The sequence below is a fragment of the Camelus bactrianus genome, chromosome 21 (genome assembly GCF_048773025.1).
Source record: "Camelus bactrianus isolate YW-2024 breed Bactrian camel chromosome 21, ASM4877302v1, whole genome shotgun sequence".
NCBI classification, from domain to species: domain Eukaryota; kingdom Metazoa; phylum Chordata; class Mammalia; order Artiodactyla; family Camelidae; genus Camelus; species Camelus bactrianus.
In genome coordinates, this window is record NC_133559.1 from 5,249,803 (window position 1) to 5,266,414 (window position 16,612).

A 16,612-nucleotide genomic window follows, 5' to 3' on the forward strand; every position below is an offset into this window, starting at 1 on the left:
CCTCCTACCCCATAGAGCAGGTTACGAAAAAGGCCGTCTTACCTCGACCCAGAAACATGCTCCCAGTGCCCTCCCTAACCCCACCTAAATTCTACCCTGGGTCTCCTGGGCCCTGGTTCATCTCCAAGCACCATTTCTTTGCTTGCCTCCTTCAGGAAACCTTTCCTGATTAACCCCGGTGGGACCGCAGCCATCCCAATTACTGGGGAGAGAGCTCAAGGCCAAGACGAAGGCAGAGATTCTGGGGCAAAGATGCTCAGAGCAGCCTACTGATTCCCACCCTGCCCCGCCCCCTCCGCGAGAAAAGTCAGGCAGCGATTGGGGGACACAGCTGTATTGGGAAGCGGAGGCTCCTACACGGTAGGAGAGGCACGTCCCGGGAGGACGCTGTACACAACGCGCGTGGCCCAGCCCCGTCAGTCCGCCGTGCGGCCCGCCCAGGGCCCAGTCTGTGGAGGAAGCCCGGAGGGGCGAGTTAAGGCAGCTTGGCTGAGGTGGGGGAAGTGGGAGTGTGCCAGTTCCCCCCGAAAAGCTGGCTCACTGAGGGGGCGAGATTCTCACCTCCCACTCCTCTCTCGAGGACAGGGGGAAAGAGTCGGCAGTCAATAAATAAGTCCGAGGCGGGCAGAGACCCTGGGAGACTCTCAGAGTCCAGGAAGGCTGGAGGTGTGGAACAAGGAGAGAGGGAGGGGACCTGTCCTTGGAGACATGCCCACGCTCAAGGCCTTCGAGGGCGTGGGCGTCAGGGGTCCCACTTGAGGCCTTGGAGCAGCTCCCTTTAAAAGTTAAAATGGCTGCCGTTAGGGACGGCCTGCTGGGAAGAGGGTCCGACGAGGGCAGGCTTAGAGGGCACCTGGCACTTCTCGACGTCCACCCTCTTCAGGGCGCGGCCTCGGCACCCCTCCGGCCGGCCCAGGTACAAGAGGTGTCTCCCGGCACCCCCGGAGTACCTGGAGGGGCCTCCGGAGGGGACTCGGGTGAGCAGCGCGGGGGGGGCGCGGTGCGTGGAGAAGGGCAACCTCCGGCTGCCGCCGACCCCGAGCCGCGGAGCCGGGGCGGAGAGCGCAGGCCGGGCGGCGGGGGCCGGGCACTTGCCCTCCGGGGGCACGTCCAGCCTCCGAGGCGGGGCACAGTCACGCGGAAGCAGGCTGGAGCCCGCAAAGGGGGTGGGGGTGGGGGTGGGGGCAGGCTCGGGCGGGAGCGCCCGCGAGGTGAAAGGGGCCGCGGCCGGGGACTCGGCCTCCTTCCTGGGCGGCTGCGGGCCGTGCAGGTAGCGCAGCAGTTCCTCCAGGGTGGTGACCTCCACGGCCTGCCCGGGACAGCCGGGCGGCGGCGGCCTCACCAGCACGCGCGGCGCCGGTCCGCCCGCAGCATTCCCGCCCCGGGCGCAGCGCCGGTCCTCCTTGGCGTTGTTCCCATTCTGGTTCCACTCCCAGGGACCCCCGGCGTGGCGGAGGTGCTTGACCGGCAGCTCCGGCGTGGACTCCGGGGTGGGCAGGCAGGCCAGCTCTGGCGAGGGCACGGCCTCGGGAGGAGGCAGGAAGGTGGTGTAGAGCTGGGGCGTCTGCGCCCCGTCTCCGTCCTTGGACGGTGGTGGCGGCTCCGGGCCCGCCCCGTGCAGCCGGGCTAAGCTGCGAAGGGAGAGAGGGCGCGGGAGCCCCGGAGTCTCGATGTCTTTGCTCCGACGTCGGTGGGCGCGGCGACAAGCGCAGGAGACCAGGAGGCCAGAGACCGAGGCGCCCAAGGCGAAGGCTGCAGCCACACAGGCCAGAAGAAGTGGGATGGGGACGGAGCGGGAGGCTGAGGCTGGGGGCAGATCCCGGCGCACGCCTGCCGACCGAGAGGGAGGAGGGGGCTCAGCGAAGGTAGGCCGGGGCGGGATGGCGAGCTCCGCAGTGTCACGCTCTCCTGCTGCTGCTCAGCTTCAATCCAACGCAGCCTTGACCCTCTTGAGGAATCACCTCCCCCCTGGCCTCTCAACACACACAGCCCATCGAACTGACCCTCACACACAAGCTAGAGCTTGGGCCTGGGGAGTCCCCGTCCCAGCTCCGGCCCCTGTAGCCATGCCAAGAACAACTGCAAACTGTGCCGGTGCCGAAGAAGGGGCTCTAGGGAGAGGAGGCTTCAAAACAGGCATTATTAGTGAGCACCAAACAACGGTCAGTGAGAGGCTTAGAATTCTTCAAGAATCAGCAGCCCCACACTTCACTCCTGTCCCTCCCAGTCAGCCCCCTTACCCTGAGTGTGAGCTCCAAGGGTGGAAGACTGGGGCCGGGGGTGGGCATCACTTGGGGGGCTGGGGGTCTCAGGGGAAGGGCCAGGACCCAGAAGCACTGGTGACAGAGACCAGGTCAGAGCTAGTGAGGTTTCTGCTCTCCACCTCTGACACCCATTGAGCAGGTCCCCCACTCTCCCGCTTTGGAACCCAAAAGTCCAGAACTGCAGCCCCCACTTTCCTCTGGGAATGGGGAAGGGCTCCCCATGCAGGATATTTCATTTATTTGTTCAAAATTAAGCACCTTATTATGTGCCAAGCACTGAGCTACATGCTAGGTATTTGGAGGATGTAACCCTTTTCTGAGACTCTCTAAGTGTCCAGGGTGCTGGTTTGCTGCTGCCATGGGGCACAGACTTGGGTGAGTGTGGGCTGAATGAGGAAAGGTGGAGCTGGGACCGTAGAACTCACCATAAGCAGAATCCCCTGTGCCAGACTGACTCCCAGTAGCTCCATCTATGAAGAAGGGAGAGAGAGGGTGAAGATGGAGAGCAGGGGGAAGCTTCATGCAGAACTGATGGGCATAACTGTGTCACAGGAGGAGAGAAAGACAAAAGCCCACATCAGAGCAGTGCTCAACAATGGCTGCAGCTGCCCCTGGCCCTTCTGTTTACCTTGGCAGTCATCATGCTCCATGGATTCCTGGTTCCCAGCTGGATCCACATCAGTCCTAAGAGGACATGGTGGTGGCTCAGAGCGGTTATACATCTTGCCCCCATCCCCTACCCTGGCCCTCAGCTTCCTCTCTGAGTAGCAGGGAACTTTCTCCTCAGGAGATCTGGGGGCCCCTCACTTACCCACCAGGTCCCCTGATATCCACACAGCCTCTGGAGCTATCCCATCCACAGTATGGGTCCTGAGAAGCCAGACAGCTCCTAGAGAAAACTGAGTCATGTGAGGCTGGGACCCTCTAATCACATTCCATTCCCCTGCCTCATCTACTCTCACCCAGTCCCTAGTCCAGTCCCTGGTTACTGCCCACCTGCAGAATGCTTGAGACATCCCCCACAGCCATCCCCTGCATCTCCCTGTCACCCCCATGCCTCTGCTCCTTTGTGCCTGCTGGCCCAGGGAGCCCACCTTCAGGGCCTGAGCTCAGGTCCCTCTCACCTCCGACAGGCTCCATGCCTGGCACACCGACTAAGAGGGAGGTAGATGATGCAGCCAGAGAAAGCCACAAACAGCCTGTGACCTTCAGTGTCCAGCTCCAGCCCTATGACCCGCCTTGCAGTTTGGGCTGCCCGCTTCCCACTGCACCTAGGGTGAGGCCAGAAGGAATCAGATATGTGGCAGACAAGGCTTCTTTCTCCGTGGGTGAGTTAAAAAACAGAGGTAGGGAGGTGTACAAGCAACTGAGTACAACTCATAGGGTTGGGGTTCGTGAATGGCCACCCTGCCCCAACACACTGTCTGGCTTCTTGCCATGCCGCTCTTTCTTCCCCACAACTTCCAATGTTGGAGTTCCCACCCCACCTCCATATCCCGAAGTACCACCTCACAGCCCATCCCATCCCTGCTCTGCAGGGGGCCTGCTGGACAAAGGGCTCACCTGGAGGGGCTGTAGGCATCAATCTCTTCCAACAGAATGGGCTCCTGGCCCCCAGATTGCCCTCCTGGGGGCAGCACCTTCAGCACTGTCCCATCATTGGAGCCGAGGAACAGGACTGTAGTATTACTGTAGGGACCAGCCATGCCATCCACAGCTACTTGGGTCAGTAGGGCCCTGGAGGGATAGGCCTCAGGTCAGGACAACCTGACCAATGGAAGCTTGGGTGTTTCAAGGACAGCCCATGTGTCCGGGTAGCCACTTCTGGGCCCTTCCCCCAGCCCAGGGTTTCCTTCTTAGCCCTCTCCCTTCCACTTTCATGGGTTCTTCCTCCTACCAATATGATTTACCTTGTGGGGTCAAAGAAAGAGAGTGGCTGGGTGGGGGAGGGTAGTGGTCAGTGTTTTTTAGCCCCATACCTGCTGGTGAGGGTGAGCAGAGGTTGATGGGTGGCAGGTGGCACGGCAGGGTCCAGGAGTGGGTGAGCCTTGATGAAGGTCAGGACATCATCAGGGAGGTCTCGAGAAGAGGGGAACAAGGCAGCTACACCTACTCCTGCACAGGATCCTGGCCTGGTGGACACATAGGAAGAGGCAGCCTTAGAGCAGGGAGCTGGGGCTGAGTTAGGCTTTGTGACCACCGCTGGCCCACTGCTCCCAGACATGATTGGTAACCCTTGCTCTGCCTATACGCATACACCCCCAGTACTGCTTCCCTTCCCTGCTGCAGGTCTCTAGTCCCACCAGCCCCATCCCCAGGCCTTGGATCCTCTCTTCCTAATCCCATTTGGGGAGCAGGCACTGCTTGCTTCTGCCCCTACAAAAGCCACCCCCATCCAGGGTACCTGGGGGAGGGGACCCTGTCCTCAGACACAGGGGTCCAGGCCCCATCCAGACTCCTCTGCTCCTTGAACTTGCCCTCAAACCCACGCTCAATATCATCCAGGTAGAAGGCGCAGACCGCAGAGCCAGGGATGCTGAAGGAGCCAGAAGAGAAAGTAGGCTAGGTGTTGGGAGGGACAGCACAGCTCCTCCCAAGTGAGACATGGCAGCTCCCCTTCATACACCACATTAGGGGGGAGCCCGAGAGGGTGGGGCAGCCCCTGGGGCCATGCTGGGAGAAAAAGAACAAACTAGGCTGAACAGCAAACTGGCTTTAAATGGAGCTTCTCCTCACTACCCTCATCAACAGGCTTTAAGAGGGGAATTTGGATGCTGGTGGGGCAGGGCACAGATCGAGCCACATTAGTCTAGTACCAACCTATTGGTCTGGGTGGTAAAGACCCCAAAGACAGCAGAGTGGCCATACAAGTTCACAGGCCCAGTCAAGGCCTGTAAGACGTCAAAATAGAAGGTAGAGTCCCCAGGGACAGAGCAGTTGAGCCGCAGCTTCAGGAAGGATGTCCAGTGGCGGTCCAAGGCCCGAGGTGAGCCACCCATGTCACGCTTACACACACGGGCCACACGTGAGAACTGCACCTGGGGAACGAGAGTCAGGGACGAGGAGGATGGCAAGAGGGAACCCAGGGCCTGCCAGCTGAGAGCAGTGCGGTGAGTTAGAGCACCAAGAGACAAATGTTAGAGGCCAGCAAAGGAACAGTATGGTGTGGTCGGCCAATCTGGGTCAAAGATGAGGGGCACAGCAGGATGTGGGGGCAGAGGCCTGGGGCTTCTCCAGGTTGGGGCTCAGAATCAGGAGATAAAGGTCGGGAGCTGTCCCCTGACTGACTGGCTCCTCAGAGTCCGGCAGAGCCCTCTAGCTGCCCACCCCCGATGCCCAGCTCCTTACCCTCCCTAGGCGGGCGTCCTCCACAGACACCTCTCGGAAGAAGAAGTAGACATGTTCTCCATGCTCCAAAGCATGGACAAAGTGTGGCTCTGAGGGGGAGTGACAGGAAGCGTACAGAAGAGTACGTATTACCTGCTCAGAAACTCCTGGCCCCACACAGCCTCTCCCCCTTGCACACATGCACACCCTTCCACCTTCTGCCTGCTCCCTGCCACAGTTCTCCCCCTGCACCTCCTCCCCAAGAGCAGCCTCCCTCCCCTAGGCCCGCCCTGACCTCGGAGCCACTTGGAGTCGTACTTGGCGGAGCGGAGTGGGGGCTGAGGCCCAAGGCTTCTGTAAACCACAGCATCACTGGCCTGGAAATCCGCAGCTGTGGCTGAGTACAGGCTGCCCTCTGGAGGGGTGGGTAGGATGGGGTCAGGGGAGGCCTCAGGGATCCGTATCTTGGCTCTTCTTGGGTTTCCCACACCCCTACCTCCGCCTGACCCTGGCCCCTACCTCAACCCTCCACTCAGGAGCATGGGAAAGACCCAACTGGGAGAGGGGCTAAGGTGGGAGTTCCCTCCAGCCACATGCCTGCTTCTCACACGCCCAGGTGCACACCTGCAAAGACGGCCACATTGGACTGGGTGGCATCAAAGGGGCATCGAGCCTGCCCACTCAGCTCCTCACCCTCCTGCTGCAGCGAAGTTATCTGAAGGCAGAGGGAGCAGGTTCTTGGGGCTTTGGGAGTGTGGCTCCATAGCCCACTCCTTCATGTCCCCTTACCTCCTTCCCCCACCCCTTCTGGACTCCTGCACTTTGGGCACCCCGTTCCCCCAGCCCTGCTGGTCCGTCCCCACCAAACTGATCACCCAGCTTGGGTTCTCCTCCCTCCAGTCCTGATGCCCCACCCTCGCTTTTGTACCCCATAGCTGCGGCACATAGGGCTGAAGGAGTTCGTTCCACAGGCAAGGAGTGTCTGGGAGTCCCAGGGAACAAGGACACGAATGTAGTTGTAGCACTCGTCCTAGAGAACCCAAAGTTCTAGGTCAGTAACAGGGCTCCTGGGGAGTGGGGCGGGGGTCACAGGAAGTAAGGCTATTCTCCTTGAGCCGTCAGAGTAATGTGGGGTAAAGTCCCAGCTAAGCTATACACTAGTCCTGTGGCCTTGGGCAAGTTCTTTGGCCTCTTGGAGCCTCACTTCTTTTGTGAGGTGTGTAAAGGAAACTAAAAATCATGAATTCCCTTTCCTGTACATTTTCCTCTGTGACCTGAGATGAGAGAAGTGGGGGGCGGGGGACTGGGAAGGGTGGAAGGCTGCTTGGAGAGAGCCTGGAAGCAGGGCCATCTCCTTCCCGTGAGATTCTCATCCCACTCCTCACCGTCAGCTTCCCCCGCACGGCACAGTTCTCCATGTCTTGGCTCCTCCATGTTAGATACTGGAGGGAGAAGCAGAAGAGGGAAAATCATGGGGCCACCTGGACCCACCTCACATTATGGCTACACTTGACCCCCGTTAGACCTTCCCAGCCTCATCATGCCTCACCTCCTCCACACAGCCCCTCACCTTGTTGGGCACTAGCCCCTCCTCTTCTTCTTGGAATTGAAGATCAAAGGAGAAAACGTGATCCCTGAAGGGACAGGTAAGGAGGGATAAGAGCCAAGCCACCACACCTGACCTGAGCTCCTGAGCACCCCCCTCCCGGCCTTGCCCATGTTCAGCTGCTCAGGGACAAACAGTGCAGACCTGCCCTCTCTCCTCCCCCTAACTCCATGCCTTGGCAATTGTGCTCTGGGTCCAAGCATGTCCATATCCCATGGCTTGTACACCTGCATGTGTCCCCTGCAAGATGCTGCAGCGGCCATGCAAGTCCCATGTCTGCCCAGGAGCATGCATGTCGACCCCACAACGGTGCCACGGCCAGTTTACCGGGCAGCCACTAGCAAGGTCCGGTTCAAGGTCAAGAATCTCTGAAAGTCCAGCCCAAGTTCTGCAACCACAGCATCATCCTCCAGGCCCCGGAACCAGGATAATGGGGAAATACCTAGAAGGCACAGAGAAGTGGGTGCCAAGGGCCACCCAGGATACCACAGAATCCCTCAACACTCTCTCCAACCAGAGGAAACCCAGCCATGGACATAGTGGGTATGTGAGATGAGTTGTGAAGTATTAATAAAGCTATTAATAAGGCTACTAAAAAATAATACTGGCTAACTGTGAGTATTTAACCTCTGCCAAGCACTGTGTTAGCACTTTAGATGCATTGTTTGATTTCTTACAAAAACCCTATGAGGTAGGGGCTAACATTTTATAGATGAGGGACCTGAAGCTTAAAGCCATTAAGAAATGTACATATAGCTCATTTAAGTTGGAAGTGGCAGGCACCCAAATTCGAATCCAGGTCTGTCTGACTCCAGAGCCCAGCCCAGACCCTTCATGGAGCTGCCTTAGGGCTAGGGATTCCCTTTCACTCCCACATTGTACACTGTCCCACCTGGAGCATTTACTCACCCCATTTCTCCCAGCCCTCTGTTTGCACCCTCCCCTCAAGGCCCCTCACAGGCCACCTCAGCCCTCCAAGGTTTCTGCCTCCTCTGACCAACGCCAGCACCCGCCTGGCCTGATCACGGAACCCACCGTCATCAGCATTCAGAGGGAGCCCAGAGTTCAGGGAGAGGTGATTAACACGAGTGTGGTGCTTAGAACTGCGTCTGGCACATGCTAAGTGTTTGCTAATCTTATCCATCCCCCAACAGTTACTCCCAGTAACCAAACTGCAGTTCCTTCATCCTTAAAATTACTCTAAATCCTACATATATAACAGGAACCTGCAAATAGATAAAGGTCCATCTCAGAAAAACTTGGCTTATGGTTTCCCTCACAGTGGGACCCATACTTAACAGTACTGGTAAAATGGTAGAAAGGGAGGTAGCAGGTGTTAGGAACCACTGAATTAGTTCCAAGTCTTCATTTTGGAGCTAATAATAATAGCAAACACATATAAAACATTTACTTTGTGCCAGACAGTGTTCTCAGCACCTTACCTATATTACCTCATTTAATCCCTAAATAATTCTATAAGGTAGAATACTATTATTATCTTCATTTGGCAGATGAGGAGACTGAAGCAAAGAAGGGTTAAATAGCTTGACAAGTTCATACAACTAGTGAGCAGCTTAGCAGGGATTCCAACCTGCCAAAGTTTGGTCTGGTTGAGAGTCCGTGTTCTTTACCACCAAACAGTGCTGCCTCGGAGTGAAGAAAGTAGGTCCACAGATGAGAAGTGACTGATCTGAAGTGCCAGCTCATTCCACCTGTCTGCTCCCCTTTCTGGTCAGGCTCTTAGCTTCCTTGAGACTGAGAGCCTTCCTGCACCTTGCCTTCCACACAAGGGGTCCCAGTATCTAATTGCTAGGACTGAGTGCCAAGCTCACACAGAGGGAGCGTGGTACCGGGGCACTCACCTTGCAGGTCAGAGGTCAGCAGAGGGAGGGGGTCCTGGGGAAAGGCAGCCTGGGTGTGGGGCAGTGAGAGCAGCAGCAGCAGTAGCAGCAAGGGCATGAAGTGAGGGGCACGGGGCATCCTGTGCGGGGCAGCTCAGGCCCCAGGGGGTGCCCCCTTACCCATATGCTGGCCCTGAAAGACAAGACAGGAGGGTCGGGTAAGGGGCCAGTTTCCTTCCACCCTTGAAGCAAGTGGACTCCTCCCCTGGTCTATCCCCAGAAGACCCTGTGGAGTAGGGGCAAGAACCCTCTCTCTGGCACTGTCTCAGTCCCAACCAGCTGTCACTGTCACTTAAGGCCCTTCCCTCTCCAACTGGCCCAAACTGGCTGGTGCAAGGCCTGCCAGCATGACCCCAGGTAAGGACAGGACACACCCGCTCCCCCTCCCAGCCTTCTCACTCAGCCTTTCCTCTTGTCTCCTGACTGGGGACATTCGGTAGGTGACACCTCCTGGCCCCCCTCTTGCTAACCTCTTCTTAGCTATAATTAGACACTGAAGCCTTAAAATTATAAATAGTGACTCCTTGGCACTGGAGGTAGGAAGAGTGCACCATGTCTGCCTCGCCCTCCCTCACAGACCCCCATGGCACCCTGGGGGCAATTTTGTCGCTGTGCCCTGGCAGAGGCAGCTGTAAGGCAGCCATCATCCCGTCTAGGGTTGAAGAACAGAGTCGAGGAGGCAGCCTAGGGTTGGCTGAACTGGTCTAAGCTCATGCTTCAGGGGCTCTCCCCATTGCTAGGGAGAAGCTGGGTAGGGAGGGGGGTGGGGGAGGGGGGCTGTCTTAGCCAAAAATGAATCTGCATCAAAGCCAGATCAGAGGCTAAATTTAGCTCTGGCTGCAGCTGTCTGCCCGACCACTGTGCCCCCTCCCAGCCTCTCTAGCCCCCTGTTCCCTCCCTAATTCTGAAGAACCAATGCATGTACTTGATGGGGGAAGAGCAAACCCACCCCTCTGTGAGGGGCCAGGCAAGGAAGGAGCTATACTGGTGCAGAGATAGGGCTGAACATGCCCCTTTTCCCTTCCTTCCCTCTTTGGACTGTCTTGGAATGAAAATATAAATAATTCAATGACAGGCAGGCTATTGCAGCCCAAAGTCCAGGAAAAGATGGATATGGTGGAAGGGACAGTGAGACAGCCCTCCTTCCCACTCACCAGCCTCTATCAGCCTCCTCCAGCCAAGCTGACCCTGGCTGGGACCCACAGTGGGAGGGGTACACCAGCTTCCTGCTTTCCCTTGCAGTTTAAGTGAGGGGCTGAGTACACTGGGGAAATCAGATCAGGAAGGGTGAGACTCCTTCCTTTCTGTGAACCCAGCTATCCTTCACCAATCCTTAGTTGCCTGTCTTGCCATGTCCCCTAAAGAGACTCTGGGCTTCCAGGCCCAGCCCATTCCTTCTCCCCAATAATTCTGCCTTGGAGCCAGGACCCAAGTGTACCCCATCCCCAATCCAGTGTCACTGGTGGGGAGGCTGACGTCAGATGGGGTCCCAAGAGAGCTGGAGGAAGGGAAGGGGTAGGAGCACCTAATGATGACCCCCTCCCCAGGGGCAGAGCAGTCAGCTAGCTAACGACCCTCTGGTGCTGAAAGGCCAAACCTCCCTCAGCACACCACCCGCTCCCATGTTTCCGGATGTTGATGCTCCCAGGGGAAGAGAAAAGGACACAGCTTGTCTCCTATCCTCCCCCTTCTGCCCCCACCAAGTTGCCCTGGGCAACTGGTATCTTCACCTAGGAAACAACTTCAGCCTCAGGCAAGTGAGGAGAATGGCTGGACCCTCTTCCTGCTCCCAGGCCTGCCTCCATCCCCTGCCCTCAGGAGGTGTTGCCCTTTTCTTACCTGTGGTGGTGACTCCTGTGAGGGTTTGTGGGGGATAGGAGACCTCTGACCTGATGGAAGAAGGGACAGGAGGGAAGAGACTGAATTACACCTCCTTTCCACATCCCTTAAAAGTAAACGTGAACATTCAGGAGAAGTCTAATGAGGCTAGGGTAGGGGAGATGCTGCTCTGGAAGTGGGGGACCCATAGACATTGAGCTTGACTGCAGAGGTGCTGGCCGCTTCATGCCCAGAGACGTGAGGGCAGGGGCTGGGGCTGGCCCCTGCACAGAAACTTCTGAAACTGCAGGACTAGTCTTGGGAAAAGGGGTGACTGGGAGAGTTTGTGGGGCATGACGACCACTCCCACATTAAAACCTTCAGAATCCAGCAGCCTTCTTAGCAAAAGCGCCCTGGCTGGGGACAATAGAGGGTAATTTGCATCTCATTTGCATGCTCTTCATTTCTAGGCAAAATGCTCTCTGATAGCTAGCACCCCCAACCCCTTCTTTCCAGAGAGCAGGCCCTACCTCCTTCCCACCCAATCTCTCCACCCTACCCCCAACCTTAGATTGGATTAGTCCAGCCTCTAAAAACACTTGGTTGGCCATTACACTGGCCCCCTAGACTTAACTATGATACATCTTTAAGAGGGCTTCCCATAGCTGATTTGGGGGAGCAGCATTTGAGCGGGCCCCCATCCAATCCCTGGCCTGGGCAAAGGCTTACCCTGCCAGGACCAATCCCAACTGCTTCACACCCCCTCCCTCCCCACTTGGAGCAAATAAGAGAGGCCTGGCGATTCCTTCTCCCCCTCCTGGCTTCTCCCCTTGCTGGGAAGAGGAAACAGCCCTTCTCTCTCCTCCTGGCCCAGCAGCCACCTCTGGGGAGTGGCCGGGGTCATAGCCAGATGCTAGCGGGGGCTGGGGAAGGGATGGAGAAGGGGAGATCGGGCTGGGGACAATAGCAGGAAGCTCTCGGGCTGATCACCCGCCCCAGTCCACCTTCCTCTGGAGGAGCGGGGGGCGCGCCAAGGAGCCTCGAGTAACAGGCGCGTTCCCTTCTCCAAGACAGTTCCCCTCACCCTTAGCTCTCAGCCCTAGGCTCGGTACCTACCCTCCCTCCCACCCAGCCCCCAACGAGGATAATCCAGGTGTCTAGAGACTTGCATGGGGTGGGCCCGAGGCCAGGGGATCGACGTCTCTCCCCCTCACTGGATCTGGGGCTCCGAGAGGGGCGGGTAGCAGAGTCTGGGCCGGGACCGGGTCCCAGAGCCACGTTAGCGGGAGGAGGGGCTGGAGGGGCCTGCAGGCGCAGACCGAATGGGGATGGGAGCGGGGGCTGGGGAGCGGAGGCGGGTCTCCGAGGCCAGGGAAGCAGGGCCAGAATCTTGGAACCGACGAAGGCGGGCCTGGGGCCAGCGCTGAGCGGGGTCCGTGGGCTCGAGATGCAGTCGCCAGCTCGGCTTTCCTCCTTGAGAGACCTCGGTCTAACAAAGCCCCAGGGCGAGTGGAGTGAAAAGGAGGAGATGGGCACTAAGACTGATGTTTCTCAGGGGCCCCACTCCCGACTCTGTGCCCAAGCCAACCCCCTGGGAGGTGCACAGACTCCCGCTTGCACAAGGACAGAGATGCATCCGTGACACCAAAGTCCGGAACAACGCGTCCCCCTTCCCATCCCTGCAGAGGCAACGAGAGGGTCAGGTTCTCCGCAGGTCTCGAAGCCTTAATCTCCCTACTGGGGAGGCAAGGGACCAGGTTTTCCACCCTCTGTACGGTGCGCGCCTCAAATAATCCCGTTTCGCGTTCCCCAATCCAAGGGATGGGACTCGGAGAAGCCATTCGGAAGAGGCGCCCAGACCCTGAGCCCAACAGCGCCGTGACGGGGCACGGTCCGTTCTTCCACCCGCGCACCCCAACTCCGCTGACCCTCTCCGTCATCCAGGCACACAGCGCGCTGGCACCCTCGCAGATCCCTCTGGCACTTCGGAAGCTTGCTCCCAGCCTTCGGCTCCCCGATCCTCCCCGCCTCCCTGCAGCCCCAGCCCTGCTCCGGGGTACTTGCTCGGAGATCCGGGTCAGCGGGATAGAGAGCGCAGCGGGCGGGCAGCGGCCGCGCACCGCTCCGAGTTCGCAATCGGTGGCTAGGGCTCTGGTGATGTGTGGGGAGCGTCTGAATTGGATGGAGCTTGGATCTGGGCTCCCGGGCGCTGTCGGGTCGGGCGAGCCCTGGGTCCCAGTCGCAAACCCCACTCCCGCCGCGTCTCCGCGGAGGAAAACAATGCGACCGCCCGAAGCTCTGGGCCGGGCCCCAGCCGCCCCGCCCGCCTCCCAGACGGACCCGCCTCCGGCCCGCCTCGGGGTCCCCACAACTAATCCGGTTCTCGGAGGCCAGCTAAACACCGCCTTCTCGACAGCTCTCCACCAATAGTACTCCTGGGGGGTTGGCGGGGGGCGCCGGGGGCACCGCCCACTGAGAGGGCCTGGCCGGGAGGCTGAGCTGAAGAGACCAAAGCCTGGCGAGAGATCCCTGGACAGTCGCTGAGACCCGGACAGAGGAGGGGTCACGCGCTTTAATGTGGGGAGGCCCTGGGGAGAAATCTCACAACAAGAGAGGAAGGAAGAGAAGCTGTGAGGAGAGATAGACAGGAAACCCGGGGACCTACGCTGGGCTGGGCTGTCAGAGCCGGCACGACCTCCTTTCTCCTCCCCAGTGGCTTTGGCTACCCTGCTCCCTGGGTACACCTCTCCCCTATTCTGCCTCCAACCCTCTGTTCCTCCTCTACTCTTTTTACCTCAACCCCTTTATTTCTTCCCATGTGCCTCCTCTGGTTCATTCTGACCTGGATAAGGGAGGCCTAGCCCGCTCCTAGGCTTGAGGCCTAGGAAAGGAAAGGAAGATGTCACCAGGAAGTTTTCCTGATCCCCAACATCTCCTCCCCTCCCACCCCTACTGTCAAAGCAAGATGGGCTTAGACCACTAGGCCAGGAACTAAGGAGCCAGGAAGCCAGGGTGGCCAGCAGTCAGGCTAGGCTGTTGGCTGACGGAAGAGGACAGGTGAGTGGGGCTGAGGCCAAAAGAGAGATGTGGAGATCAGGACAAAGTGACTCAGAGAGTCACATAGAAAGAGGAGCAACACGGAAACCTGAAAGAGGGAAAGTAACCAGCTGCTCCAACCCCATTGACACAAAGTGGTGTCCCATCTTTCCTCAGAGGACCCTGGACATCCCTTCAAATAGCAAAACTGTTCCTTCTCCATCCTCACCTCCATAACGACCCTTTGATTCCAGGAATGTCAGTGAGGAGGAAGAATGAGGCTACTTCAGATAGCACTGCTTGGCTCCCACCTTGGTATTGCCTGCTAAGATTCTTCCCTGCGTGGGGGCTAGGACAAAAGGCGCTCTCAAAATTCCCAGGATAGTGGGTGGCATGGGAAACATTGGCATTCTTGGATAGTTTTATCTGAGTGGGCACCCCCCCTACAGACACACACATCTTGGTCTCTGGACTGAAGGCAAGGAGGGGCAGAGGTTTGCTACTTTTGGACAATTCTTCCTGGACTGAGATCAGAGTAGGTAGCATCATTGGCTGGACTAAGCCCCACAGTAAGTAAGCAAGAGATACAAACATGCAAACACAGAGACAGAGACGGAAGGTGAACTAGTGAGATAAACAGAATCAGAAACAATGGAGCAATACTTACACAAGGTTAATTGCTGGGAGTCTTGGGTCCAAGATAATTCAGTGGCCAGTCAGGACTGTTTTGAAAGGTTGGAAAGAGGTTTCAGGAGAAAGACACCTTAAAATATACAGGCATTTAGAGGTTGAAATCTCCCCAGCTCCTAGCACATGTGCTCATTGAACAGATTAGTGAATTGGGGATGAAGGTGTAACTCATTTAAAGTTTTAGGGCCCGACTAAAATCTAAATTCAGTCCAATAAATATTAAGCACTTACTTCAAGTACAGTCCACTGTGGGATGCAGTCCCAGTGTTTAAGAAAATGACCATCTGTTTGAATTAGAACAAGACTTACAACTACTAAATGCTTAAAAAGCAATACCAAGTCTCAAAAAAAAACAAACAAACAAACAAACAAACCCTCCAAGCTACATTGAACATAATTCCTAAATGAAAGAAAGAACAATAAATGTTCTTCATGGTGACAGCAGGGAAAGATGTGGATATATTTTATCACGGAGGCTGGGAGAACTTTGGTGGGAGCTGGCTTGGTGCAAAAGAAAGGAGAAAGTGTTCCAAAGAGGAACACAGCTTCAGCTTCAGCAAAAGCTTTTACTTGGTGAGCATGGAACCTGAAACACGGATAAAAAAGGGCCCATGTGATATGTAAAAGATACTAGTTAGAAGCAGAGGGCAGGGGAAGAAGGAGGCAAATTATGGAAGGCCTGGGATACCGAGTGAGTAGGTTAAAATAATTTGCTAGGAATACGAACAGGATATCGTTTCAAGTTTTGTTTTTTGTGTTTTTTGAGTCAGAAATGTATTCTGTTAACTTGGTGTTGGTGTGGCTGTTCACAATCCTAAGTTCTTAGATAAAGGTGTTATTGTCAAATGCTGTATTTCAGCAAGAAGACAAGGAGATCTTCTAGCAAGAAAACAGGACAGTTTAAGGATGAGGGGAGAAAGCCTGTCAGACAAGGATGCTGGCATTGGGTATGGAAAGAAATGGATGACTCTGAGAGATATTTCAAAGGACAAACCAAATGATTCTCTTCCTATTCCCCAGGATCTTCTGAGAAAAAAAATCACAGTTGCACAGATTGGAGCCTTTAATAAATTCAGGATCTCCAAGCTTGGAAAATGACCGTCTCCCAATCCCTACAAGTAACTATGCCAAATGCCTGCTTCTTAAGATCCTTTCCTCACAGTATCCTTGCTCATCTTAGCAGAACCCCATCCACCTTCAGAGAAAACAGAGGTTAAAAGGTGGGAATTCCACCAACCTTTTGCCCTCTAGAGATGCACTTAGCTGCATTCTCACATCTCTCTCATCCCAGCACATGAGGATGCTTGTCGTATGCCTGTCGAAGGCACACCTTTCTGCTTTACTGTAGCTCCATGCACTCAGGCCTATGTCTGTCTTGCTCACCACTGTATCCTTTGCATTTATCACATTGCAGCTATTAACTATTAACACATTGGTTGAATAAATCTGACTCTCTATCTCCTACTCAGGGGTTTTATGCCATATGTCTTCAAATATTTTCTCCTTCCTTAATTTTTTTCATTTAAAACTTTTTTTCTTGTGGGGGAGGTAATTAGATTTATTTATTTTTTAATGGAGGTACTGGGGATTGAACCTGGGACCTTGTGCATGCTAAGCACATGCTCTACCGCTGAGCTATGCCCTCCCCACCTTCCTTCATTTCTAACTGCTCCTTTTCTACTGACATTTCCCCCTCTGCATATACACATGCTCAACAATCTCCCATGATTGAAAGAAAAAAAATTCTAAAATTTCCCTTGATCTTTGCCTGTATTTAGCCACCACTCACCTTCTCTCTTCCCTTCACAGCTAAATTTCTAGAGCCACCCATACTTGTTGTACCCTTTCCCCACCTTCTCAATCATTTTAGTTCTGGCCCCCATCACTCCACTGAGATTGTTCTCAGCAAGGCCACTAAAGGCCTCCTTGTCACATCCAATGAACAGCTCTCCAGTCTTTATCCTTTTGCC

The 16,612-nt window shown here is 56.1% G+C and overlaps 1 protein-coding gene across 9 annotated transcripts; it reads right to left on the reverse strand.

Annotated features, from left to right (window-relative positions):
- Positions 1 to 318: 318 nt before the first annotated feature.
- SEMA6C (semaphorin 6C) lies at positions 319 to 13,233 on the reverse strand. 9 transcript variants are annotated; one of them, XM_074349384.1, is made up of 21 exons: positions 12,981 to 13,233; positions 12,086 to 12,405; positions 10,938 to 10,987; positions 9,060 to 9,231; positions 7,525 to 7,639; positions 7,162 to 7,225; positions 6,977 to 7,033; positions 6,520 to 6,621; positions 6,216 to 6,306; positions 5,887 to 6,006; positions 5,613 to 5,701; positions 5,085 to 5,302; positions 4,669 to 4,800; positions 4,244 to 4,396; positions 3,828 to 4,001; positions 3,389 to 3,535; positions 3,076 to 3,153; positions 2,893 to 2,948; positions 2,690 to 2,734; positions 2,241 to 2,336; positions 319 to 1,830 (listed from the first exon to the last, which is right to left on the reverse strand). In XM_074349384.1, exons 4-21 carry the CDS (start codon positions 9,175 to 9,177, stop codon positions 779 to 781), a joined length of 2,907 nt encoding a protein of 968 aa, XP_074205485.1. In that variant the 5' UTR covers positions 9,178 to 9,231; positions 10,938 to 10,987; positions 12,086 to 12,405; positions 12,981 to 13,233; the 3' UTR covers positions 319 to 778. The 9 variants fall into 9 exon arrangements, with proteins under 9 accessions (XP_074205485.1, XP_074205484.1, XP_074205488.1 ...); XM_074349383.1 differs by having other exon boundaries at positions 12,845 to 13,233; XM_074349387.1 differs by lacking the exon at positions 12,086 to 12,405.
- Positions 13,234 to 16,612: the final 3,379 nt, after the last annotated feature.

Excerpts from the sequence above, each read along its gene's own strand:
- SEMA6C (XM_074349387.1), bottom strand. The coding sequence starts at position 9,177 with ATGCCCCGTGCCCCTCACTTCATGCCCTTGCTGCTACTGCTGCTGCTG. Across the intron at positions 6,622-6,976 it reads CCGTGCGGGGGAAGCTGACG|GACGAGTGCTACAACTACAT; the intron begins GTGAGGAGTGGG and ends TGGGTTCTCTAG. Across the intron at positions 2,337-2,689 it reads CACAGGGGATTCTGCTTATG|TGCTTCTGGGTCCTGGCCCT; the intron begins GTGAGTTCTACG and ends CTCTGTCACCAG.